General features: G+C 41.4%; 1 protein-coding gene across 4 annotated transcripts in view; it reads left to right on the plus strand.

Moving 5' to 3' along the window:
* Positions 1-15,725, plus strand: part of PRKAG2 (protein kinase AMP-activated non-catalytic subunit gamma 2) — a 343,500-nt gene that overhangs the window by 26,005 nt on the left and 301,770 nt on the right. Inside the window, exon 1 of one of the 4 annotated variants that reach the window (XM_061586929.1) lies at positions 14,295-14,371. The exons of the other annotated variants lie outside the window; for them this stretch is intronic. Coding sequence (XP_061442913.1) covers positions 14,300-14,371 — 72 coding nt within the window. The 5' untranslated portion in view covers positions 14,295-14,299. Of the gene's footprint in view, positions 1-14,294; positions 14,372-15,725 lie in introns of those variants that run through there. 4 annotated transcript variants of the gene reach the window in all.

The raw sequence follows: 15,725 nt of genomic DNA on the forward strand, positions 1-15,725 counted from the left end.
GCTGCTCTAGAGTTTTAGCATAGCCTAGCACTTGATGGTGGTCTGTTGGATCCTAATGAATGGTTTTTGCTGGCTAGAGGCTATTCTAAGCCTTTGGGATTGGTGCTGTGCCTCCTACCTGAATGGGGAGGGGGAAGAAAGAAACCTTTTTTGTATCTTGAATGTGGGATGCTAAATGTTTTCTGGCTGGCAGCAACAGCTTCTTGGATATTGGGGAATTGTATTATTATTGCTTGGGGACTAGTTATGTTTCTGTTGTTGTTATGTGCCTTCAAGTAGATTATGACTTATGGCAACCCTATGAATCAGTGACCTCTAAGAGCATCTGTCATGAACCACCCTGTTCAGATCTTGTAAGTTCAGGTCTGTGGCTTCCTTTATGGAATCAATCCATCTCTTGTTTGGCCTTCCTCTTTTTCTATTCCCTTCTGTTTTTCCCAGCATTATTGTCTTTCCTAGTGAATCATGTCTTCTCATGATGTGTCCAAAGTATGATAACCTCATGCATGCTTTATTACCATCTGCTCAGCTTGTACTTTTGCAAATAAAAAGTTTATGAATAGAGCCTGCAGTACCCTTTTTTTAAAATAGGGTACTACTGACCCTGTAAAAAAAGGCTGCTGTGAAACTTCCTTCTGCTCAGGGAAATGGGGAGCCTGATAAAATATTGCTTATTTGAATGCAGCTTAATTTCAGAGTAGGAATCTTTTGGGGCAACAGGAGCCAGCCGTCACTAGATTCATGCAATAAACATTGATCTTCCTAACAGCCAGGCAATGAATCTGTCAATTTACTAAGTAAATATGAAATGGTTTCCTGACTGAAATAGCTATTATTGCTACTAGATTGTTCTGTCCTGATTTGTGAAAGCTGTAATAGACATTTTTTTGATGGTAACCCGATTATAGCAGTGTAGTTTTCTTGCCCATTTGGAAGGAGACATGCATTTTGCTGTAGCTAATTGAACATTAGCAGCTTTGGTTTGGCAGAGGATTGCAAATGGAGAGTGATGAAGCTCAGAAATCCAGAGAAGTACTGACATGCTGGTAAGAAAGAAGGAACAATTATAATAACTGGGCTGAAAATAGGGAAGAGGCAGGCAAGAAATTGTCTGAAGGCCATTTTGCACATTACACAATTTGAAACATGGGTTTCCTACTAAACGTACACTCAGTACTCAGTAAGAAGCTACAGCCTGACTCCTTAATATGTGTGTGTATGTGTGTGTGCACGTGCGTGTGTGCTAGGGGTGAAAAAATCTACCAATTTCTATTCTTTCAGTTTCTTATTTTTCCAATCTTAACATTCAGTTTTCCACATTTCTGCAGCAATTTGCAACATTAAAATTCTCCAGCATTTTAGTATGAATTGCTCTTAATAATTTTTTGTAGGCAGTTTTGACTAATGTACATATTTTTGCAAGCCATTTGTCATCATATAATGCATTTTTGCATGTTATTTTCACTGATATGTTCATTTTATGCACAGTTTCCCCCAATATATGCATTTTTGTAAACATTGTGTAGTTGGTGAACTGCATCGCAGCATTCAATTAAGTGTGAATTTTGAAGGATGGCTGTGTTTCTGTTCTCATATTGCAAGTTGGGGCGACATGAGTCTGCATTATTCAGTGTGCTAACATCAGAATATTGCATGAAAGGAATAACCTTCAGCCACACTGAGCAGTCAAGCTGAGTATTTAGCCTCTCTGGAGATACGACCTTAAGATTGTTCATCATTCCTTCAATAGCATTGTTACACACACCCTTGATCTCCATGAGAGCCAGTGTTGCAAGATTTGTGAGTTCCAGCATGCACTCTAGAGTGGTTTCTTTTGAATGAGGTCATTGGAGACTGATTACATTTTTGTGATGTTGAGGTTTGTTTCTTTTTTAAATAGACATACAAGTTGCGGATAAGATGGAGTTTTACAACATTAACATGTCAACCTCCAAGTTAGATTACTGCAATACACTCTACATGGGGCTGCCTTTGAAGACAGTTTGGAAACTGCAGCTTGTGCAAAATGCAGCGGCCAGATTGGTAACAGGGACCAGATGGTTCAAACATATAAAATCGATTCTGGCCCGCTTGCATTGGCTGCCTGTATGTTTCTGAGCTCAATTCAAAGTGCTTGTTTTAACCTATAAAGCCTTACACGGCTTGAGACCACAATACCTGATGGAATGCCTCTCCCGACATGAACCCACCCGTACACTACAGTCAACATCAAAGGCCTTCCTCTGGGTGCCTACTCGGAGGGAAGGTGGGAGTCTGGCAACAAGGGAGAGGGCCTTCTCAGTGGTGGCCCCCAAATTATGGAATAATTTTTTTGACAAGGTGCACATGGCACCAACACTGTTACCTTTTCAGCACCAGGTCAAGACTTTTCTCCCAGGTATTTTAGCATGTGTTTTTAAATTGTTTTTTTAAAAATGTGTTTTTAAATTTGTATATTTGTATATTTGTTTTTAATGTTTTTAATTGTTGTAAACCGCCCAGAGATCTTCGGCTATGGGGCAGTATGCAAATGTAATAAATAAATAAATAAATAAATAAATAAATAACAGATGCAGCTCCCCCATTAAGTTTCAAGGGGAAGCCCCAATGCCATAGCAAGAAATGTAATATTTTTGTTTATTTAATTACAGTGTGTGTGTTTAATTTGTGTGTGTGTGTGTGTATGAGTGGATATATGTTCCTGCTTTTATAATCTGTTTTACACTGTTTTTAATATTGAATTTTAGATTGTTATAACCTGCCTTGGAGCCTTAGGGTGAAGGGTGGGTAAGAAATAAAGTAAATAAATGCATAAATAAATAATATATTTATACTTATTGGCTGCCCAATAACAGTTGTCTAGATGCCTCACAAAGAGAAAAATTTAAAAAATACAACATTGAAAGCATCATAAAAACAGGTGTAGCATAAAAAACAAACAGAGAAGACCAAAAACCAAATGCGCAATATTAAATAAAACAAAACCGGCAATATTCAGTCAATGGGATTTAAAAGCCTGGGAGAATGAAAAGGTTTTCACCTAGTTTCAGAATGACCATAGAGAAAGCATCAGGCAAGCAACTCTTGGTAGACTATTCTATAGCTTGGGGTGGTGGTGGAGTGTCGCTGTCAAGAAAGCCTCTCTTTTGTAGCAGCCTGCCTTACTTCACTCACAAAGGGCACACAGAGCAGGGTATCTGAAGAGCATCTTAAGGTCCTGTTAGGTATATGGAGATGGTGATCTTTCAGATAACCTGGTATGAAGGACTTTAGAGGTGAAGACCATCGCTTTACTGTAATAAAATGTAGCATGTGTGGTGATTAGAAGCCTGAGCAATAAGCGTGGAACTTCCCAATTCACATTTTCTCCATAAACTTACAAGTTGAACTCAGGCAAGCCAAAATGCCCAGTTCAGATGACGTTTCTGTTTCATAAACTGGAGTATGAACAATCACTTTTTTACTGGGCACACAGCCCCTTTGCTTCTCCCTTTGCAAAGCACCTGAATGCAGTGTGGAAGTCCCTGATTAACCCTAGTTTTTATTTTGTCTTAACTGGGAAACTGTGTTTCCCAGCTTGGTTTCCTGGTTTGTTCTGAGGTTGGTAATTATAGCGTGCTGGTTGGGACAAAATGAAAACAAGTTAATTAAAGACTTCTTGGTTTAATAGAAGCTTACACGAAAGGAGGAGCAAAGACTAGTTCATGCCTTAGTTTAAGCAAAGGTATGATCATCTGAACAAGGCCATTATCTCTTCCATCTCAATAAAGGGATAATGATTCTGATCTACCTTACAGGGAACTATCTCTTGAGTTCCTTCTAAAGGAGTGCACTATATAAACACTAACCACAATCCTAGTTACGTCTCCTCAGAAGAAAGTCCTATTGAATAAATAAGGTTAGGATTGTAGCCTAAGTATGTTTCTTATTTTGTGCAATCAAAGCTTTGTTTCCTGCAGAGACCATTCTAGGGCGGAAAAATGTTGTGCAATGCAACATTGAAGCCTACCTGGTTCTGATAGCTCGTTTATGTCCCAAACATCTTTCTTTAATTTAGCAGAAAAACATCTGTCTCCCAAGAAGTCCTGAAAATGTTATTTTTGGAGCAGTTGAATCTAAGCCAGCCTTCCAGGAAGATGGCAAGTGTCTCATGATAAATGGTCTGTTTCTTGGAACCTGTTGCCTTGCTCTTTTTCATAAAACAGGTTGTGTAGCTTGGAGAGAGAAAAGGATTTCCTCATATTGTGAAACTTGACAAATCTTTTCAAAATCTCAATGACCCTGGAAGAGTCTCTTTATTATGAGCCTTGAAAATTATTCAGGCAATTAAACACTCTCCAGCTGTGATTAGTTTTGATCTGGCTGTGATTTGGGGAAGGGCTGTAGCTTGGTGGTAGAGCACATGCCTTGCATGCAAAATGTCTCAGCTATAATCCCTGGTGCCTCCAGGCAGGTCTGGGAAAAGTCAGTGTAGGCAACACTGAGCTCGATAGGCAAACAGTCTGACTTAGAATCAGGCAGATTCCTCTGTTCCTGTGTTATCAGTTGCAGGGCCGGCTCCAGGCATGCCGGGGCCCTGGCACCAGCCTGCCCCGGGCCCCTCCACTCCCTTTCTGTGATCTGCGGCAAGAACTGCGGATCGCAGGACAGGAGCTTCCGAGCTGCCCGCCATCCCCCCGCTTCACCTACCTTACTCTGCTGTTTTTTGCGGCTGTGCACACTGCACGCACAGGGTTGCCATCAATCAAGATCGTGGCCAAGGTTTCCTTAAGGGGCTGAAGCCTCTGCTGCCATCTTGGTTGATGGCACATGCGTGCGCGCATTGCTGCTATCAACCAAGATGATGGCAGCGGCTTCAGCCTCTGATAGAAACCTCGGCCGCCATCTTGATTGATGGCAACCCTGCACGCACTGCAAAAAACAGCAGAGAGAAAGGTAGGTGAAGCAGGGGGATGGTGGGCAGCTTGGAAGCTCCTCCTGTCCTGCTATCCACAGACCACAGAAGGGGAGCGGAGGGAGGGGCCCCCATAGCTCCAGGGGCCCTCGGGCCAGTGCCCCACCTGGCTGCCTTTTAGAACCGGCCCTGAGTTGTGTGCACAAGACTGTTCTTGGATCTGTGTGAGATGGTATAAAGGGGGAACTATGTGCAGTTCTTTCTTTTTTAAAATAAATTTATATACAGTTTGATTGTAGAAAACCTCTAAGTAGTTTACAAAAGCATTCAAATTATAATGAAAACAGTTAAAAGACAAAGTAATTAAAACATTTTTAAAACAGATAAAACAGCAATAGACTAGAAATACCAGTAACAATGGTAATCTGGCGTCTCCTTAACATTCACTTAATTCCTTTTGCATTTTCACTAATTTGATAGGATATTACTTATTTTAACACTACCCCTCACATCAAACGTGAGATATAATGCTTGCAGTTTTTTAAAAGGCAGTTGTCCTCTCCGTTTTAGAGACTCATCTGCAAGGTTTCCTCTTTCTATTTCTAAACCAAGTTAATTATACAATCAAATGTCCCTAAGAAGAAGTTCTGGCTGACTCACCTTAAAAAGGATATTATGGAGTTGGAAAAGATTCAGAAAGGGGCAACCAAAATGATCAAGGGGATGGAGCGACTCCCTTATGAAGAAAGGTTTAAACAGTTGAGGCTTTTTAGTTTAGAGAAAAGGCGAGTAAGAGGTGACATGATAGAAGTATATAAATTATCCATGGTGTGGATAGAGAAAAGTTTTTCTTCCCCTCTCATAGCACTAGAACTCGTGGGCATCCAATGAAGCTGCATATTGGAAGATTCAGGACAGATAAAAGAAAGCACTTCTTCAAACATTGCATAATTAAACTATGGAATTTGCTCCCACAAAAGGCAGTGACAGCCACCAACTTGGATGGCTTTAAAAGAAGATTAGACAAGTTTAGACAAATTCATGGAGGATATGACTTTCAATGACTACTAGCCATGATGGCTATGTTCTGCCTGCACTGGTAGAGGTAATATGCTTCTGAATACCTGCTACTGGAAATCACAGGAGGGAAGAGTGCTGTTGGGCTCATTTCTTGCTTGCAGGCTTCCCAGAGGCATCTGGTTGGCCACAGTGAGAACAGGATGCTAGACTAGATGTGATGCTGGCCTGGTTCATCAGGCTTTTCTTAGGTTCTTATAAGTTGCTTCCACTTTCCGAAATAACATGGAATATGGGGCAGTGGTTCTTACTCTTCATGGGTTGTCTGGAGAGAACAACTTAATGAAGAGCCTGTAGCCCTCCAGATGTTGGTAGGCTACAACTCCCATCCCCCTTGACCATTGGCTATGCTGGCTGGAGCTGATTGGAGTGGGAGTCCAACAACATATAGAGGGTTACAGATTCCCCACCCCTGTACTAAATTTTTCATTTGAAAATCAGTTATCCTAAACAAAGACACTGGAAATATAAAATTGTGGAAACACTTCCATAAACATCCAGTGAAAGAATGGTGCAATCCAGGCAGTTTTAGGTGTGGTGTCCCTGTGTGGAGTTTATATACTATTGATTTGCTGTGATCAGGGGATGACCTATATTCTGTGCTCTGCCATGGTGATGTGAATGGGGTGGTTATTAATGTGGGGCTATAAAAGTTTTCTCTCAATGGGAGGGAAATTACTTGTACGAGGTAGTATAAAATTGCACAATCCGTTTGAGTGTGGTGTGGATTGAAAGGGTAGGATTTGGTGCAAGTGTGGTCTTCCTCTGTGCCACCCATGGCTCTGCCCTGTTCCATCTGTTCCACTGACGTATCTTCTTCACTAGTGGAATGGTTCGGCCCCTGCCATGTTCCACTGGTGTGTTTGAGGAATTCTGCTAGGGTATCTGATGTGGTGGTGGTGTTTATGGTGTTCCGTGGGCATAGTGGGTCTTCCATATAGGAAAATAGGAAGCCATCTTACACTGCATTGTACCATTGGTCCATCTAGATCAGTTCTGTCTACACGGTCTGACAGTGTCTCTCCAGTTTCAGGCAGAGTACACTCCAAACCCTACCTGGAGCTGCTGGGAATTGAACCTGAGACCTTCTGCATGCAAAGCAGATGGTCTTATCACTGCGCTATGGCCTTTCCCCTCAATTGACAGATCTTAAGTACAGCATTGTGCCCTTAATCTGTCTCAAATCCAGGACAGTTTTAAGTGCACCAGCTTGCAGGTTGTGGGCTGGACCTCTTGCAGAAGCCATAGGACAGATACTTAATAATAAATCATGATTAACGCACATGAAGTTACCAGTACTATCTTGCCTCCAAGATCGCAATGTTCTTGAGTTGTTGGTAATGGAGTGTGTCTTCCCTCCTGTTCCCTTCATAATAGCTGATTGCATTTGCCAGCATTAGCGGTCTGCCTGCAGTAGCTTTCACTGATGTTCTCTGCTTGGGGGAGACCTGGTTTATATGAAGCTGCTGCCAGAATGGTCTTTTGGAGAGCATCCAATTTTGAACTGATGAGCTGTTTCATTTAAAGCTCTTATTTCAGTGCCTGGTGTATGTGAGACAACATAATAGCAAAAAATACTTGCTATCCATAATGTGCGGAAGCAGATTTCGTGCAGCCTTCATAAGATACAGAACGATGGTGCTCTTTAAAAAAAAAAGTGGAAAATGGAGATACAAAAGAAATGGGACAATTTACCTGGAACCTGCTGAAAGAGCTAAGTGTTTTTTAAAAAGGGATGCAAGAATCCAGGTGCTTGAAAAGTGCACTTGATAACTAGCATCTGTGGACTGGAAGTAGATTCTCCTCTTTCTAAAGGTGCTGCTGTGTGTGGACCTCACTTAGTTGCTCATAGCAGCTGGTAGCCAGTTGTTGGCAAATTGGGTTCCTGAGCCAGAGGCTCTGAACATAAGAAGAACCCTGCCGGATCAGACCAAAGGTCTATGCATTTCCAGCATCCTCCTTCGCATAGTGACCAACCAGATGCCTCTGGTAAGCTCACAAGCAGGGCACGAAAAGCAGTAGCACGTTTCCGTCTGTTCCTCCCCAGCATCTGGTACTCAGCAGCATCCTGCCTCTAAACATGAAAGCTCAATTTGCTATCATGGCTAATGCCCATTGATAGAATTGCCCTTCATGAATTTGGCTTATCCCCTTTGGAAGTCATCTAAAATAGTGGTAGCCATTACATTACGGTAGGGCCCCGCTTTACAGTGCTTCGCTTTACAGCGATTCGCTAATACAGCGGTCTCAATTAGATGCAATTAGACTAAAGCCCCACTCATACGGCGCTTGTTCTGCTTTTACGGCGGTTTTTGGGCATCACATGCCATTCTATTCAATGGGTTCCGCTTTACAGCGGTTTTTGCTTTACAGTGGGGGTCCGGAACGTAACCCGCCGTATGAGTGGGGCCCTACTGTATCCTGTGGCCGTGAACTCCATGACTTCATTATGCATTGCCTGAAGTAGTATTTCCGTTTGTGTGTCCCGACTGACTCTGTTTCCAATAAATTTCATTGGTTGACCACTGTGCTCTAGTATTATGGGGCATCTGGATGGGAAGAACCTGCGTGCTGTATGTAACTTGCAGGCTGGAGATTTTCCACTCCTCTGTACTTCTCATGTCCCTCCCCAGTTGTGCTTTCTCTAAACTAAAAAGCCCCAAACACTTTAGTCTTTCCTCATAGGAGAGGTACGCCAATCTGCTCGTGATTGTGCTTGCTTTTTTCTGCACCATTTCTAGCTCTGTGATATACTTTTGGAGCTGAGATATTGTTGTAATATTCCATCCAGCAGCAGTAGTGATAATGATTATGAGTGTGTCAAACTAGGAAAGTGGAGGACCAGGTTCAAATTCCCACTTAGCTGCAGTGAGACCTTGCTGGGTGATCTTGGGCTAGTCACTATCTCTCAGCCATATGTACCTTACAGGGTGGTTATGAAGATAAAATTGGGGGAGAACCATGTATGACAGAACCTTTGAAAGAAAGGCAGGATACACACATAATAAATAAATAAAATAAAATAATTGTAGTGCAAAATCTGACCCCACTTTGTAGTTGCAGTAGCCTTGCTGCAAAAGGATAGCTGTACTTTTGTGCCCACCCCACTCCTCACTTTAAAAAAATATATTGGGAAGCTGTGCACGTCAGCACTAAAAATTAGGAGTGGCCAACCTTCAGGGAACAAAATATAAGAGAAGAGGTTAACAATACAGCGGGGATTGGTGTATGCTGCAAAGGTACATGAGCATTCCTGCACTTGAGCAACAGAGCATAACAGCTGTCAACCTCTAAAGAATGAAAGCCTTTTAACTTTTGCAAAATTCATAACATGGTTTGGACAGTAGGGAGAGGAGTCATGTATGCTTGTCACTAGTGATGTCATCACTATTAGCCAATAGGTGCCATGAAATGAGGAAACTTTAATTTCATGCCAACAAAACATTCTAAAAGCCTGACAGTTTGCATAATACATTTGGTGTATTTAGTTCTCTTATCTTGTTTCTTGGAGGCATCTTGAAGCTAATGGATATGTTTTCTCCTAAATAAAGCTGAACTGCATTTTCTTGACATTTAATGAAATGCTTTTGTCAGTTAAAAACTGGGTTTGAAAAAGGAAGTTAAAATATTCAAATTTATGACTGAGATACTGTCAGAAAATTGTAGTATTAGGGTTGGATACAGAGTATGTTAATTGAACATGGGTCCCATCAAAATCAATGGGATCAGTCAGTTATGATTTAATTTGTCATACTGATTTCAATAGGAACTAAGTTCAACTGAATTCGTTGGGAGCCAACCCTTAATCTTGACCATGCTTCTACATTTTATTTGATGCTGTTGAACACTATTTCATAATTCCTCTTGAACAAACCTCTTTCATTATTGCCAGCATTGTGCCTGGATAACTACCAGGTCTCCCTTATCATTTCCTTCAAAAGGATATCAACATGCAATTGTATTATTTTCTGTTTTTTTTCCCTTTACTGACTTTATAATCAAAATTTGATCATATGCTTTTATATCTCTTTTCATGCATCTTCTCTTTTCACGCATTTCCTTTGCATCTTTATGGCATGTAGTAATATTTCTTAGACATTTGTGACTGTTAGCTCTTAATCTTCACCTTTGCTCTTTTGATTTTGAGACTATATACAGTTGTATATTCTTTAAAGGTTGGTTGTCCACAATAAAAATGTTGCTGTTGACATGTTTGAGATAAGTATTAAGAGGAATTACATACTTACTGCCAATATCAAATCCTCTCTTTAATCTTAGCAGTCAAATTATTATCTTTCACATATAGGGAACTAATAATTGTCCTGATTAAGCTAAGCCTGTAGATATGCAAAATGACCTTCTCTGAGGTTTTGTATCGTTGCTAGCTGGAGGTGCTAACAGAATGGCTTTCAATGGCTGGTGGCTGCTAGCACTGACAAGCCGATGTGTTTAGGTTGGGGGCTGGAGAGTAGTTTAAATGTAGCCAGTGAAATATAAAGGACTGAAGTTTTATTGCTTGCTGATGAGCAGGAGTGTGTGCATGTGTTTGTGCTTGTGTGTCAATTTAACACAGCATATGCTTTGCATGCAGAAGATCCCAGGTTCAATCCCCTGTCTGCAGGAAGGGCTGGAAACACTCCTGGCTGAAATCCCGCATAGCTGCTGCCAGCCTGTAGATAATATTAAGCTAGATAGATCAACAGTCTGCATCAGTGTAAGACAGTTTAGGTTCCTGCGCCCTTTAAAGACTAGCACTGATATGCCAGGGTGCTGTCTGCCTGCTCCCCTTATTGTATATACTACCATGAACCAACAGCAACCATACCTGTCCAGGATTCTATCATTTTGTTTAACACACGCTGGGCAAGGGATTTTCTTATTTTCTAACACGTTTGTAAGGTGCCTAATATTGTAGCCCCGAGGCTAATGTTTTAGGCACACCATGAACCAGAATAAACGTTCCGTTTTCGATTAATTCTTAAACAGTGGCTTGGCTTCTTGAGCCTGTGACAACTTAGCCTTTCGATGGATTCTTGTGTTTATAAACAGAAAGAAAAAAATTACTTCATAGTAATTTGTTTGTTTGCCCTTCGACCTATTTGTAGGCACAGCACCAGGCCAGGGAATCGTGCCAGCAAGTTACCAGTAAACAATTAAAGTAAAGAGAGCTTTCTTTGCAAAGCTGTGTCTTCATGCATCCAGTGCATGTGGTGATTCAACAGCAGTCTTTTCAAACATGTACCCACGCAAAGGGCAGTATTTTTATGGTACAATATTGCCATCCTTTTAGCACCCATATCAAAGATAAACCAAACCAAACCAGGGTAGGACCAAAGGGAACCATCTGCGTAAGCATCAATGGCATTCATAAAAATGATCCAGTGATAGAGTGAAATATAACTCTTCTCATTACATTGAATTAGCTCCAAGGGAATGATTTATTTATTTAGGAGTTCTTTAGGAACATAGGAAGCTGCCCTATACCAAGTCAGGCCATTGGTCCATCTAGCTCAGTATTGTCTACACTGACTGGCAGCTACTCTTCAGGATTTCAGGCAGAGGACAAATACCAGCCCTACCTGTAGATGCCAGGGGTTAAACCTGGGCCCTTCTGTGGTCAAAGCAGATACACTACCACTGGGCTACATCCCTTTCCCAAAGGGCTTTTATCAAATGCTTTTGCAAAGCCTCAAAGTGGTGAACAAATAACAAAAACAGTAACAAGCAAAACAGCGTATCATCATACAACAAAGCTTAGCTAACAAAACCAGATGCTTTTTTGACAAAGAAAAGGAGGGGTTTTACGTTTTGGATTTTGTTGTTGTTGCATTTTTTAAAATAAAAACTCAGTAGAGATGCAGATTTCTGCACACACACCCTTAGGCAGAAGATTCCACAATTTGGGAGCCATTGCGATAAAGACTCTGTTCCTAGGCTAGATACCATCATTCTTAATTATCACAAGAATAGAGCAGTAAATATAGAAAGACGAGCATGCTAGGCAGGCTCATAGTAGACCCATTGTAATGGTAAGATATGGCTAACTTAGGCAAATGACTTTCAATAGGTTGAATCTGAGTAAAACTTAGCTGGATACAACCCACCATATTTATTGTTCCCTTTATTCAGCATTGCATAATCATCATAATGACAGAGCATAGTTTCCTTTGAATCCATCCCTTTCATCTTTCAGGACCACTAAGGCTGATATGCAAGCTTGGAAAAAAGGCACACTGACGCAGCCTTCCTTTGACAGTATCACTTGGAACAGGGGTTCTGAAACTGTGGTCTGTGAGCTTCATTCTGGTCCCCCATGGCATGTCTGCGAAGAATGGCACCAGCAGCAGCTGTGAATGGTTGGTGCAGTGGCTACTCCATCATTCTACAAACCTGGTAGTTAACCCAAAAAGTGAGCAGGACAGACCAGCAGTGGTGGGTAGAGGAAGTGATTAAAAAGGAGTGGAGATGATTAGGAGCTAGAAATAATAATAATATTAATAATAATAACAACAACAACAATAACAACAATAATAAAGCAATACAAATACAATTAAAAACCATACAGCATCCAGCACAGCACATTGAATTGAATTGAATTGAATTGAAACTTTATTTTTACCCCGCCCTTTTTCCAAACTGGAACTCAGGGCGGCTTACAAATAAAACTGCATGTAGTTAAAAACATAGAAAAACATACAATTAAAATACAATTAAACTATGCACAACCTTAAAACCGTAAAAGGCACTTAAAAATCTAAAAACTAAAATAATACAGATAATATAAAAAATAAAGCAAGCCTTGTAAAGCCCAATCCTAAACACCTTCTATCTCAAAAGCCTGTCGGAATAAAAAAGTCTTTACTTGCCGACAGAAGGACGGCAAGGAGGGGGCCATTCGTGCCTCCCTAGGAAGGGAGTTCCAGAACCTAGGAGCAGCCACCGAGAAGGCCCTATCTCGCGTCCCCACCAATCACACTTGCGAGGGTGTTGGGACTGAGAGAAGGGCCTCTCCTGAAGATCTCAGGGCCCAGGCAGGCTTGTATAGGGAGATACGGTCTGACAGATAGCCTGGACCTGGGCCGTATAGGGCTTTATAGGTCAAAACCAGCACTTTGAATTGTGACCAGAAACAAACTGGCAGCCAGTGGAGCTGTTGTAACAAGGGAGTTGTATGGTCCCTGTAACCAGCCCCTGTTAGTACTCTGGCTGCAGCTCTTTGTACCAGTTTAAGTTTCCCAACAGTCTTCAAAGGCAGCCCCACGTAGAGCGCGTTACAGTAGTCTACAATTGCCACAATAGGCAGAACAATCATTAAGTGGTCTACCAAGACTCTCAGCAGTTTTCAAATGGTCTAAGGGGAAGAAAAGTTTGGGAACCACTGACTTGGAATACAGATGGAAAATATCTTGCCACAAGCCGGTGTGACTTCTTACCCACCAAGTTGAATGCAGCCCACCAGTCATGTGTGAGCCCACAGAGGGTGTCAGTAAACTTCCTGTCCTTACCGTCTGCTGGGCTTTCAAAGTAGGGTGGACCCCAAGTCCTTACTCCTGGGCCACGACACATGGCTGATGAGGAGCTATATTCAACTTAGTAGGCTGCACATTCCACAACTGAGAAGCAAACGGAGCTGTGCCAAGCCACAGCAGAGGGAACAAAAACAAATAGGGAGGAAAACATCCCAAGAAAGAAAGAAGCTTACTCCATGGGTTTTGAGTTTGCTGCTCTTTATCGCACGTCTTATTTTATTACTCTTTTAACAAGAGACAAGTAATCTTCCTTTGTCCTTTCTGTTTATCTCACGCTGCAGACGCCTGGTCTGCCAAAGTGTGCCTTCCACTTCCTTTAATTTCACAATAGCAGCCTCTCATTTAGGGAAGAAAGAAAGCTTCAGATGGAAATACAATACATTACAATAAACACCACTGTTTATGTGGCTGCAACCTTTGACTGTTTGCTGCAGTTGATCTTTTTAGCTGCCACAGCAATTTCCAAGTTGTGTTCCTGGGGGTACATTACAGTGCCATAGAGAAATAATTAGTCAGAAGTTTTTGCAAGCCCGCAGCACCAGTGACAGAGGAGGCCCTGTGCCACTATGTCTCTGTATGAGTCCCTGCATTTCCAAATGTTGCTCAGTGGCTGAGCAGATGCTTTGCATGCAAAAGATCCCAGCTTCAATCCTAGCATCTCCAGCTAGGGCTTGGAAATATACTTGTCTGGAACTCTGGAGAGCTACCACCAGTTAGTGCCACCTGCCCTATGGCAAGGAAGAAGAGAGGAAAGGAGACAGACTGTCCCCCCTACAGGCAAAGACAGCATTGGAACCTGATGCAGTTAATAAGCTCCCCCCTGCCCCCAGGGTCAACGGAGACCATCTGCCCTCTGGGAAGGAGGAAAAAGGTGAGTGCTTCAAAGACAATATGAGTGCCTGCTCCAGTTGGACTCTCCCCTCTCACTTTACATTTTATATCATTTATCTGTTTTAGTATTTTAAAATTGTAAGTCACTGGGTGCCTTGGTAGTATGTAAGTGCAATAAATAAATGATATTGCTAATGATATTGCTAATAAGATGGTATGTAAATGCAATAAATAAATAGTATTGAGCTAGAAAGGTGGTATGTAAGTACAATAAATATGTAATATTGAGCTAGAAAGGTGTATGTAAGTGTGATACATAATATTGAACTAGAAAAGTGGTATATAAATGCAATCAAATAATACTGAGCTAGAAAAGTGGTATGTAATTGCAATAAATAAATAATATTGAGCTAGGTGAATCCATGGTCTGACTTGGTAGAAGGCAGATTAGGAAGCATAAGAAGCTACTTTATACCATCAGACCACTCATCTAGCTTAGTACTATCCACGTTTCACTGACTGGTAGTGGCTCTCCACGCTTCATGCAGGAACCCTACCTGGAGACACCAGGGGTTGCACCTGGGACTTTTTGCATGCAAAGCATATGCTCTACCATTGAACCATAGTCCTTCCCTTTTCTATGTTCCAATTCTGTGTTCTTAATCTGGACTTGGTTCTCTTTGGTCATGCCCTCCTTTGCTCCATATCCTGTCCACACAGCAGCTGTGCTTTAGAAAGGGTTACGAGTTGATTGATAAAAGTACCCTCTTGCTTACTAGCATGCGATTACTGTAGTATGGAAATTTCCATCGGCGGCAGGATTTTTTTTTAGAAGAAAAACCCTGCTGTTTTTGAGCACATTTAGCTCCAAATACAAAAACAGTGGTCAAACCGAGCACATTAGTTTTGATTAGCACATAACAGACTCGACACAAAGGTCTGAGACCTCCACTCACAGCTCTCTATTATTCTCTGGAATTATTCTTTTATCCAAGCTGTTAGCTAAGCCGCTGTCATTGGCAAAAGTTTCTTAGGCTCATGAATTACAACTTCATATGTTAGGGGAAAGTTAAAGAAAATGGCCAAACTCTGTTTAATCTCTGAAACAAGGAACTGTGGCATGATTTATTTTTTGTTTACAAAAAGGAATGGAATCTGATTACAGCTGCACTTTTAAGCATACACACAGTAGTCCTCATCCACATCAGAACCAACGCTTGAGGTTACAGTGATATTCATACTTTCTAGGAAGTTTATCCCAGCAAGCTCAACAGAAATTACTTCCAAATAAACATGCTTGATAGTACATGCAGCTAGTAGTGGGTAGACGTCTGCCTATTTCCATTTCTCTGTTTCTCATTTTTTCAATCTTAATTTCACTTCTCCACATTTAC

Source organism: Rhineura floridana, chromosome 10 (assembly GCF_030035675.1).
Source record: "Rhineura floridana isolate rRhiFlo1 chromosome 10, rRhiFlo1.hap2, whole genome shotgun sequence".
NCBI classification, from domain to species: domain Eukaryota; kingdom Metazoa; phylum Chordata; class Lepidosauria; order Squamata; family Rhineuridae; genus Rhineura; species Rhineura floridana.